This window comes from Carica papaya, chromosome 5 (genome assembly GCF_054855325.1).
Source record: "Carica papaya isolate Zhongbai chromosome 5, ASM5485532v1, whole genome shotgun sequence".
In the NCBI taxonomy this organism is placed as follows: Eukaryota; Viridiplantae; Streptophyta; class Magnoliopsida; order Brassicales; family Caricaceae; genus Carica; species Carica papaya.
In genome coordinates this window covers 40,814,843-40,827,209 of record NC_142313.1, presented here as the reverse complement: position 1 = coordinate 40,827,209, position 12,367 = coordinate 40,814,843, and the positions used below count along the sequence as shown (strand labels likewise).

Here is a 12,367-nt window from a genome sequence, read left to right as displayed (position 1 = left end):
TCTCTCTGTTCACTTCTCCAAAACAAATATGGTTGAATTTACCTTGGTTCAACAAACTCGAGATGCACTCCAAAGTTAGGCGGCCCGTTGAAATTGTTCATTTATTAATACATGCGTATGAACTATGCACACCTTACTTGACGACATTATTTCTCAGCTTTGATCTTCCAAATTTATAACCATCTTCTGTTTTTTTTTTTTCATTCACAATCTTTCTAAAACCATTCATTTACAAACATGTATCTCATTAGAAGAGAAACCCAAAAAGGATTTGCTTCTTCACATGAAGTCGAAAGAACAAGACGACAGAAAGCTTTTAAGTTGGTAAAACATCAAGGGTTGAAATTGAAATCAATTAAAGATTTAATATTAGACTACCACACTGCAAGTAGATATGTAAAACAGAATTCCTATTCAACAATTGAAAGAAACCATTAAGGTGAAGAAGGAAAAAAAAAAAAAAAAAAAAAAAAAAAAAAAAAGGAAAAGAAAACATAAAAATTTTCCTTTATAATTTCTTTCTAAAGGGAGAAACAAGAAAGAAATATTTTACTGTCGATGTCCCTACGGCATTTACCTTACATAGTATCAGATCCAACATGTCAAATCTACATCTTTGCAGCTTGTTCTTCAAGTAAATTACATATCAACCTCAACTGCAAAATACATCACAAACACAATTAAGAAGAAAAATATTTAAGAACAGCAAACATAATGAAATAAAATATCAATAACAATAATACTTTAAAGAAGATACCGTTAATTAACTTTAAAACTCACACTAAAATTGTGTTCAATTTTAACAAATAAATTTATTAAATAATCAAACTCACAAATTAGAAAGACTAAGATAAATATAGATAAACTTAATTCAAGCATTTTCATCAATTTCTGATCCTGCATAGAATAAAATATTTTATTTTCCAAAATATTATGTATTGCAACTGGTTGTATCGTTTATAGTAACCAGTTTTAATGGGTCTTGGCCGCTTTACACATTCTTAACCAATTTACAGGTTTTGACTGGTACTCTACTTGATAAGAAACTTTATCTGTACCATACAAGCCATGACAAACAGTATATGCTAACTGACTCTGAACATTACAGAAATAGAAGTGCACTTAAGAAGGAAATTTCTGCTCTACTGGTGCGACTTTTTTGGATGACCCACCTTCATTGGTGAATGTTAAATAATGTGATTATTTTAAATTATTATTGTAATTTAAAAAAATTAGTACCTTTTACCGTAAACTTTACACTTGGAAATAACATTCATTATAGATTGAAAGATCAAGAGCTTAATCCTAATTGAAAATTCAAAGACCTAAATTGCTACTGCAAAACTTAATAGAGATCCAGCATTTTCATTTTCTGGATGAATATTAGTAGCTTGGTTTAACAGATCATCAGATGTAGATGACCATCAAACTAACTGTGCAGGTGCAGGTGCAGGTATAAAAACCATCCTTAACGAAATCGGGCAGAGAGACCAATATGAGAGCAAGACATACCTAAATTAGGAATGGGCCAGCAAGCATGTAAAAGAACTTGTATTCTGGCAACCACTTCATTATCTCTGGGCTTGATCTGAGCCTGAAGCTCCAACTGGAGGTGTAGCAGGCACGCTGCTTGTTGATCCATTCTCAGCAGGTGGAGGAACACCCCATTTGCCTTCAGATTCAAGGGGCTCAAAGACATGAACTCCACCGTCTGAGAGCCCCAACGCAAACTGATTCGGTTCTTGTGGATGTGCAGCAATCACAAGAGGGTGAACGGTAGAATTACTGCATAAAAGGAAAATAATTTTTTCAGCTGTGCCTACAACAAACATAGGATATACAAGGAGCCACAAAGAACCATGACCACGTAGAGACAGTGATTGCAAGATGAATATCATGAATCGAATTCGATTCCTATTCTTTTTCCAAGAAAATTTAACTTTGGCAAAACATTACTAGCTTAAAGCTGAAGCAGCCAAGTTGTGCTGTCACAAGTCAACAGGATTAAAATCACAGCCAAGATGGGGTGCCTGCCCTGGTCTGTTGGTCCTCCACTCACCCCTTGGGGTGGGTGCAGAGAAAAATTTTGCTTCTGCCTCCTCTGCCAGCTTATGTACAATAAATTACATCATTAAAAGAAAACATGACCAATGCTTGAAGCATTTGTGATACAGAGAACATTTTCACTCTATTTGGAGAAAATGTAGAAAGAAGTATCAATATCTTCATCGAGAGAAATAGAAGGATTTCATATTGACAATTACAGTTAACTTCAATACGAGAATTACGATGGAGGACAGATTAATCATCTTCATTAGCGAATAACACTATTTTTTCCAACACTAATTTATTATGAAATTATTTTCTACCATGCAACTGCTGTTGAGCTCTTCAAATCTGGGAATTCTTAGTCTTGTACAATTTGAACTGATTGGTGACCGTAAAAGGTCATTATCAATTTTTTTTATAAAAAAAAAAGCTCGAAGCCATGTCAGGAACTTGGTGAACAAACTTTTAAGTTAAAACATATGAAATTGTCAGGTTTCCAGCAAACCAAAATGAAACCAAGCTTTTAAAACCTAAATACTACATCAAGGATATCTAGAAATAACATAGAAATCACGCATGTAACAGTAAACTGTATTTAACCCACAAAAACTCCCACTAGTAAAGACAGATATGGAAATTAATTTCAATATATAGCTAGGTTAAGCAGCTCAGGGAACTAACTACCTGACACTAGCAGGCAGATAAGCAGAAGGGTTGATAGTACAACGCAGTCGGAGGTTTAGAGCACTGAAAACAGAGACAGTTGCATCCATAAAGCTGGCATAAACCAGCTGGCTATCACATGAGAATGTTGCATGAGTAATTGGAGCAGATGATTCACGTGGACCCCACTAAAACAGCAAAAGAGAATATTAAAAATAATAAAAAAAATTAAACTGTCAACTCCACACCAAAATGGACTTGGAGAACAACATACCTGCTTTAGGCATTCTAGCTTTGTAGTTTCGTATATGGCAAGTTGAGTCTCGTGTACGACGAGGAAGTGAATCTGGTCTTGATGAAATTGCACACGTGTATCTGACTGTGTAGTTGTTGTCCTCCCAGATGGAAGCTGCAAGGATCTAGTTTTTTGTTTCTCCCATCCATCCGTATTCCATACACAGAGCTGTTTAAAGAAAAAGAACAGATAAGCACCATAATAAGTGAAGCATAAGCAGAAATTTGATTATAGCCTAATGCCAAAAGAGCATTTATTGCATTGAACGTTTTCCTTAGGTACTTGGAAATTTCTGGACTATTTTAATGAAATCTGAACAAAGAAACAACAGATTTGGGGTTGGGGAAAGAAAAGGGAATTGCTTTGTCACCTTGGGTCATCAAAATAATCATCAATTTTACAATATAATAGCTACGAAAGGATGAGAAGTGAAGAAGTTTATGAAAAAGCAAAAATAAATGTAACTTGTTAAAAGAAACAAATTGGTAATATAGTATGTATGTACATACATTCTTTCTAAGAATATATTTACTAGCTAGATAATTCTGTTACAACAATCAATGCCACCACCTATTTGAATGTTTTACCTGAGCATCGGCCCCTGATGAAACTAGCACATTCTGTGCATGAGAGAAAGCAAGGCCAGTTATTCTTTTAGAATGTCCTTTGAGCTTGCTTTTAACCTGCATCAGCAAAAAATATCAGCATGTAAGATCTGTTACGTCTCAAACTGATAATGGTGCATGTACAGAAGGGAACGGTAATAGGGATTGGATTGCGAATGTGACGAGAAATCTCAATGATTGAGAGGTTAAAGAGTATCAGGCCATGCTACAAGCTCTTGTCTAATATACAGTTGAATGATTCCAGTGATCAGATCGTGTGGAAGCTGAAGAAGCATGAAGAATTAACTGTCAAGTCCTTTTACCATCACTTGATTAGACGAGAAGAAAAGGTTTTGAGTCAGTTCCTGGTCAGCCAGATTTGGAAGGTGAAGGCTTCTCCAAAAATAGTTTTTTTGCTCGGGAAGCGGGAAGAGAATGCATCTTGGCAATAGATAAGTTGATGAGAAAAGGAAGAACTACAGTGAATGGGTGCTATTGTGCAAGAAAGCTGCTGAATCTTGTAGTCATATTCTTCTATTGTACCTGATGGTTTATAACATTTAGACTATGATCTATGGCCTTCTGGGACTTCATTGGGTCATTCCGGGTCAGTGAGAGATGAGCTTTGAGCTTGGGAGAGGATATGTAAAAAGAAAAATTATATGAAATTTATTCCTTTCACTATTTTCGAGTGGTGTGAAAAGAGAGTAATGCTAGAGCATTTGAGGGGATAAGTGGGAGAAGTCTAAAGTTAGGGATAGATAGTTACACATTTTTGAATCTTCAATTTTGGATCATGAAATTTATAAGTTGGAGGATTTTAGAAATATCATTGATACACTAACTGATTTGTAAATTTCTTGTACAGGGGCGGCCCCTTGGTGCTTTTTACTTGATATGTTTATCCTTTTTATCTCAAAAAGAAAAATCCCCATAAACTACATTATACCTCATCTACACGGACATTATATATCTGTATTGTGGAGTCATCCATGCCAATAGCAATAATATTGTTATCTTGAGGATGAAATGCAAGAAATGTTGCTGCTGGTGGTGGTGGCATAAAGGTGGCCATTGTCTGCAATTGCACAAGAGATTGAACTTAGCCAGGTGGAAAAAGAACGAAAAGCAAACATTAAAAAACCAGGATTTCAAAGGTTACCTTAAAAGTCATCATATTAAATAAAGAAATCTTTCCACCAGATGCTGACATAACATATGAATCATTTTTGGACAAAGCAAAGCAGGGCACAGCCTCTTCAGGATTTGTGTCCGTAACATCATTAGTCATCAGAATACCACTAGATGGTTGCCAAAGTTGAGGTGACACGTTGGCTGTCGCCTATACCCAATGAAGTACCAACTTTGAGAATAAAATAAATTATTTTCCATATTTTCAACAGAAAGCAGCTGTTCCTTTAGAAACTAAACTGTTCTTATACCTTGCCAGTTGCATTTCGTTCACTCCGTTGCCATTTCCATAATAGATGAATAGCATTTGATGCCAGAGCCAATATGGCATTACCGGAATTTGTGAAAATTAACCTTGATATCTGTAATGATCAATGCATTGATGAGAACATACTCACTCTAAGCAGGTGGAAGCCAAATAGAAAAATAAAATAAAGACAGACATCTAAAGTTCAAATTTTCATAAAATATGGTAGTACCACCTCAATATTTCAAAAACAAAATGGTACTACCACCCAAAGCTCAACTAGATCATAATTCAATATAGACAAAATTCAAGAATTTGCACAGCTACAATCAAATAAACTTTATAAATGCAAATGAAGTTTATATTTATGAAGTAAACAGCCAAAATCAGTCAAGAATCAGCAAATGCCTCAATCCAGAAGAAGTCATGCCATCTCAAGGGAGAGCTCTTTGGAGAACTATATCTACTAAATGATAAGACTAAATACATTACATGCACTTTTAAGAATGAGTTCCTTTTTTTCCCTTTCTTATAGTTAAAAATTTATTCTCTTTACATAAATGCAGCCACATTAAAAGGGTGTCAGGCTCCTTATATATGTACTCAGTCAAGGTGTCTGGTAGAGAGTCGTTTTTAGGGTTTAGATATTTTCCGTCTCTGCTCTCTCTCTCTCTCCCCTTCTTCTTTCTTCTGCTAAAAACCCTAAGGACGACTCTCCACCAGACTCCTTGACTGATAACATGTCTAAGGACCTGACCTGACAAAGGGGTTGCAGTTTAATGCAAATTACTCCAGTTAGGCCAATATCTTACTAACTTCAGAGAAGTAGTAGTCAACATCAAAACAAACTAATTCAGCCCTTGAACCAGTCCATCATGTTGGCTTCTTTAATTAATTAGTTCTAACTCTAGATCACGCTTCCTGCTTCCCTTTACAAGATTTATAGAAGATCCATAGAATATCTAACTATCTCAACATTTTCACCCAACATAAACCAGAGTTAATTGCAAAATACACAATGATTTCCTGGTAGGTCCATCTCCCAAAATTTTGGTTGATTAATTACTATCTTAAAAGCTAGGGAGTATATTTACAGAAAGCTACATGTTCACCTCATCTTCCAAGAGCCATATTCTGAAACGTAATTTCAGATTGGATACAGTCCTTAAAGTTAGGCAAGAATATTATTCAATGTATCAGGATGACAACACTCAGTTTCCCATGCCATTCTTTCTTTCCATGTATGAATAGACAACTATGGAGGTCACTAAGTTTTGAATTAGATAAAATTAACGTCTGAATGGAAATTATGACAAGAAAATCATCTGGGAAAAGGCGTAAGTTGTGTTTATCACTTCACCATTATGTCAATGCCAAACTTACTACTAAAGTTTTCTTAGAGCCCAATATTAAGTCTTAGACACTAGGACGTTGATCTTCCTATGAGAACTACATATGGCACACAGCCCATATTCCCTTTGTTATAAGAAATCAAGCTTTCCAAGTGATTTAGATTTTCACATCTTAAAATAAGGAGCCACTTGGTTTTTGCATCACCTAATGTGAAAAGGATTGAACACTTAAAAAATCTCGCATAAAAAATCTCATCTAAGGTTGGACGGAAGCTGCCACAAGTCATTTGCATAAAATAAAGGATCATGAAGCACACAAAAAATCAGTAAATGATAAAATATATTGTCATAAAACAGTCAAATAGTTGAAGTTCTGTAACAGAAATATTCAATCAATTATTATGACCGAATTCATCAAGAACCATCTGACACAATAATTGTTAATACCTTGGTCACTCTCAAATTTTCAGGAAGCCTTAAGGACCGACATTGAGATGGTTCATTGATTTCTGTGAGCTTCCAAATTTTCGATTTATCATTGGACTCCTCAGTGATTCTAGGTTTCACATCTCCCAAACTTCGAGCATCTCCATTCTGTAAATGTTTTGTCCTTGTCAGTCGAATACAAAGGAACAACTTACAGCCGTCCAGCACCATGTTCCACTCACATAGAGATATAATAAATAATGCGAAAATAAAACAAAATGAAACAAAAATGAAACTTTGGAAATAAACTACAGACCATTCCAGGGATAGATACCACAGAAGCAGCTCTATCTGCTAGTCCAGCACTAGTAGCAACAGCTGCAGCTGCAGCTGCAGCAGCAGCTGCTGAAATTGGATTTATCACAGGCTGCATGAGATGACACATATCAGGCTACCATTAATAAAGCTGAACAGGTAATTGTATTAAAACAATCGCAATACCTTTGACGATTCACATGCTCTTGATGCATCATAAGAAAGATTCTCAAATGTGCGTAACAATCGCATACCATCTGAGTTTGCCAAAATCTTGATCACATTGTCATTGGCAGAAACAGCCAAGAGAGATCCATCCTTGTTAAAGCGGATACGGGGGCTTGCCTGAAATTTAGAAAACAAAAGAATGAACAATTATCAACTCCTAAAAGTCTTCCCAACAATAAACTTGGAGAAGAAAAAACATACTGGGAGGCCTCCATCAGCATCAATCGTTGTCAGAAGTTGAACATTGTCCATATCCCAAAACTTAATTGCAAAATCATCACCAGCAGCCAAAAACCTGTTCTTAGTTGTATCAAACTGTACAACACCCAGTGAACGTTTGCGGAATCCTTGATAAGTTCTTTTCACAGCTCCTTCACTTTCATTCCATTCAACAATATGTGACTCGCCCTCTTTACTTGTACCACATGAAAATAGCCTGCACCATCCACCCAGAAGGCCAAATGTCAATATCCGCCAAATAACAAACAAATGGAATCACTAAAAGGGGACATGATATCTACCTAGTACCGTCAGCACTGTAAGCCATTGTTGTGCACCAGCGACCAGGAGCATCGTAATCAACTCTAGATCCCAAATTGTCATACAACCATGCTTTTATTTTTCCATCAAGTGCTGTTGAAAAGATAAACTGAAGACAGAAAAGCGAAAAGAAACAATATCAGAAAAAAGAACAGACAAAGAAAAGCATTAGAGCATGCCAATCATAAGCATGACAAGCTCAAAGTCTGCAACCCAATGAGCTGCAATGATTACAAACATGGATTTGCAACCTGAATGTTTTCCTTGTAGTGAGGGCAGACAGAATAGACTGGAGCTTCATGACCTTCAAATGTATACTGTCTCGCACCAGTAGCAGCATCCCACACCTAAAATCATGAAATAAAATGTACCAAAGAAATGAACCTTTTCCCCCCAAAGAGGTTTGAGAATCAGAAAAACAAACAAATAATATGAGAAAGCAACCTTGATGGTCTTGTCATCACCACAAGTTATCACGCAAAGTTGCTTGTTTGGAGTTGAGAATGCTAGATCATTTACTCCTCCCACATGAGCATCAATCTAGACCAGAAATTTAAGGTCCCTATTAATACAATGTCAAAAGCTAAGTCTAATCAGGTATTCTTATATTAATTATCTTACAATACCTCTAGGTGCTGCCGCACATCATCACCCCTATGATAAGAATAAATTTGAACTATGTGTCTTGAGTATGCAACTCCTGCAATTGGAAGAGAAGAGACACATTGATTACAACTGATTCCTTATCAATGGTAACAATAAAGGAACTCCATGTGTTTAAGCTTACCAAACAAGGAACCATCAGGGCTCCAAATTACGCGGTTGACAAATACACCAGGATCTTTTACCAGAGAAGCCTGAATTCCACACACAAAGGTTTGATTCTCAGAACCCTAATACTGAAAGCTCTAAGTATTAAGCACTAAGCATCCAGAATAACAGTAACTGGTACCACCAATAAGGTAAGGAGGGATGCACCTGCAGAGGCATTGAACATGCACTAAGATCCCAAACTTTGAAGTTCTTTAGAACCAGGCGTTCCCTAGAACCAACTTCCCACAAGGCTATATCCCCAACATTGGTGCCAACTGCGTTATTGTGACAAAAACAATCAGCAGTCTATTTGAATTTTTGAACTGCCAGAACCTAAGAGTTTTAACAGATCAAAAATATATCACACAGCAATTTTTTCTAAGAAAAGACCTAGGAGTAAAGTCTGTTGAAGAGGATGAAAATCCATGCTCATAGGAGATGAACCCTGGTTCAAAATGCGAACTACAGTTTTTGGCAAGTCATCAGGTGCATTAAATGCCTGACTGTGGCTATGGCCTGGAAATGTCACTGGCAACACATTAACAGGCAGATTTACCTGCATAATAGACAACTTTTAATTTCTTCTGTAACAGTGTATAGAAAGATAATTACAGATGCAGCTTATGAAAACTATGTCATAATCAGTGTAACAGAAGAACACAGACTGATGCCAGCAGTATATTTGGATAGGCTAGTGCAGAGAGAGCAAAGCCAGACAACCTCATCTGAAATCCCCATGGGCCTGGTTCTTTTTGCAACATGATCTGAGTCGCCAGATGGATAATCTACAGAAGGATTTGTAGGTGGAGTCCTTGGATGTTTCAAAGCAGCTAATGCAACATATGAAAATTAGAAATAGAATTACCCATGAGATATAATCACAGCAAAGGTAAACCAAATGGTCTCTGTCAACATAAAGGAAGATCGTACCTGGAATTGATGGTGCACCAAGAGCAATAGCTCCCCCTCCAGAAACTGCTGGGTGAGTAACAGTGGAAGGATTAGACATCCAACCCGCAAGGGGTGTTGGAACTGGTGCAGGAGTAGGTTGGAATGGCTGATGAAGTAAAAACACAAGTAAGCAAATTATAAGAAACTAGGAAACAAACTTAATAACAAAATCAAAAAGGTTTGAAACCCACCCCATGGGCACCTAAAGGAGGGAAACCCCCAGCTTTTGGCAATGATCCAAGCAGTGGATTGTTTGCAGGTGATGGTGCTCTTGCACCATTTGGTTGCCCACATGAATGATCCACAAATAGAGTTTTGATATCTGGATTTGGGCGTGGGTTCTTACACAATTGATGCTGCCAATTCAAGCTGTAACTGATATTAGAAAACAAAAATCCTTCCACACAAAACTACCGCAACTTATAAAAGCAACCGCCATTATGTTATAAATGAAATGCGAAGTGCATGTTCTGTCAATGAAGACCAAAAAGAAATGGTCAGCGTTTTAGTAAGATTTGATGAAACCATTCTGTTCCTACAACCTTTACGTTGAAACCCAGATTGCATGCTGAAGAACTCATTACAAAAGGTTCTCAAAAAATGATATCGCCATTGCCAGAGAATACACAGCCTTACAATGCATTGAGACTAGCAACCAACCAACAAATTTGAATAAAATGATATGGCAAGATAGAAGTGTTACCTCTGGTTGATAAGAGTCCTTAGCCTTGAATTTTTAAGATTAGGAAATTGCAATTTATCACGGAATAACGGATTCGCTTCAATAAGTTTCTTGAGCTCAACCAACATTATTGCTCTTGCGGATTTAGTATCTCCATATTTTGACAACTGTTCATTCTCCCTAAAGTAGAACAACTTACATTCAATATTCATGATAATTTTAGTTATATCTTGATTGACCAAATTTCTTACCTAAAATTCTCCAACGTCAAAAGCTGAGTGATTTCCTTGAAAAGCTCCTCGTTAAATGTGGCAAATACCTTTAAATCCTTTACTAGTATTTCTACAGCTTTCGATCGATCATGCCTGTTAATGATACAACACTCGCATTCTTATCAGTTCTTCTTTGCCAGGGAGTAAACAGTAAACTACCATGACAGTTACAACTGAAAAATCCATAAAAATTAGAAATGATCACTTACTTATCCAATGCCTCAAGATACTTTTGCTTCCTAATCTCAAAAAAGATTTTCATTGAATAACGATTGTCGTCCACTTTTGTGAAACCGGAGAGGTACCTTTCAACCTCGTCCCAATTGCCATTATGCACTTCATCCTCAAAATATTTCATATTGAAGAAAAACCCTGATTCCTGTTCGAGCCTATTTTTGAAAAAAGAAAAAAGGGAATTAGCGGGCAAATCACTGAGTAATTTTTTTTTAAATAACACTATGTTAAAATTAGCCCCAAAGAAAACTCGTCGCAGGAAGAGGTGGGCCTACTTGTGAACAGTTTCTTTGAACTTTTCTTCATCAAGAAACTGTAAGATCAAGAACACCAGCTCTCTACTGAGAGACGACATCGTTCTACCCCGTCTTCGATCCCAAATGCAGAAAACCACCAAATATATAACTAGATCTACAAAATTATTAAAAAAATACACAAAATTTAAGAAAAAAATCAGTTAAAAGTACAATTAAACTTGAAATGAGAAAAAATAACAGAAATTCTTCGAACTCTACCTGTAACCAGATCAGTAAACAATCTTAGACAATATCCCAAAAAACACCATTTCTGTACACGATTATTATATGTATTGAGAATACGCAGAACAGATAAACTTAAATCGGGCTGAAAAGGTTGAAATTTAGGGTTTTGGTTTTTAGGGATCAAAGAGAAAAGCAAAAGCAGCTTTATACCATGTAGGATTCGCAGATGCAAAAGCAAAGGAGCTACACGAAAATTTTTTAAATAAAAAAAAAAAGCAGGTCAAGCATAAAAGAGCGGAAAAAATAATAAGAGAAAAATAAAAATTTTAAAGTAATGATTCTATAATAACATAAAGAGAGAGATTTCTAAGAAGCTTACCTTGTAACTGAAACAAAGAACCGATCAATTTCAGATGACGAGATAGAGAGCTAACCGAAGCTTTCTCTCTACGTAGAACAAGTTTTCTCTTTCTAGAAACGAAAGAGAAGAAGAATTGTTTCCCTCTCTCTCTCCCTCCCGAGCTGCCTCTCTCTCTCTCTCTTTCTCTCTGTGTAAAACAAACTTTCTCTCTCTATATAATATATATATATACGAACATTAAAACTTGCAGAAATGGCGATTTATATAAGAAGAGGAGACAGATAAAAGGGATGATAACTTCTTCCGCTTATCACTGAGAGGTTGAGGAAGTCTATGATAAGCTATTTTGATAAGCTACTCTACTTATTATAAGTTCTTGACGATGTGGGTCCTACTTAGCCGGCTCCATTTTTTGTCGAGTTTATCGGCGCGGAATCTCTAGCTGCCAGCTGTCTTACTCGAAGAACTATTCATGTACAACGGCACCATTGGCAAATGCGTTTCCTGACCGTTGATTGAATCGTGAAGTCCAGATAAGTAACAAGGGAAGGCGATCCAACGGCTATTAAGAATCGTACGAGAAAACTTCGAGTAGCGTGTAAAAGCTATTAACTCGATGCTCTCTCCTCTCAGATCCCCCGAGAAACGACAAGCTTTTATC

General features: G+C 36.4%; 1 protein-coding gene across 1 annotated transcript; it reads right to left on the bottom strand.

Moving 5' to 3' along the window:
• Positions 1-336: 336 nt before the first annotated feature.
• LOC110821141 (TOPLESS-related 1) lies at positions 337-11,929 on the bottom strand. Its single transcript, XM_088220987.1, has 27 exons — positions 11,725-11,929; positions 11,139-11,274; positions 10,839-11,018; positions 10,609-10,722; positions 10,379-10,537; positions 9,867-10,044; positions 9,655-9,781; positions 9,445-9,554; positions 9,115-9,280; positions 8,890-8,999; positions 8,699-8,768; positions 8,538-8,611; positions 8,356-8,451; positions 8,163-8,258; positions 7,893-8,020; positions 7,573-7,807; positions 7,330-7,488; positions 7,145-7,255; positions 6,850-6,996; positions 5,055-5,165; positions 4,775-4,954; positions 4,562-4,690; positions 3,595-3,690; positions 2,987-3,175; positions 2,734-2,900; positions 1,513-1,785; positions 337-656 (listed from the first exon to the last, which is right to left on the bottom strand). The coding sequence occupies exons 2-26, from the start codon at positions 11,216-11,218 to the stop codon at positions 1,572-1,574; spliced, it is 3,426 nt and encodes a 1,141-aa protein (XP_088077113.1). The 5' UTR covers positions 11,219-11,274; positions 11,725-11,929; the 3' UTR covers positions 337-656; positions 1,513-1,571.
• Between the last annotated feature and the right edge of the window lie 438 nt (positions 11,930-12,367).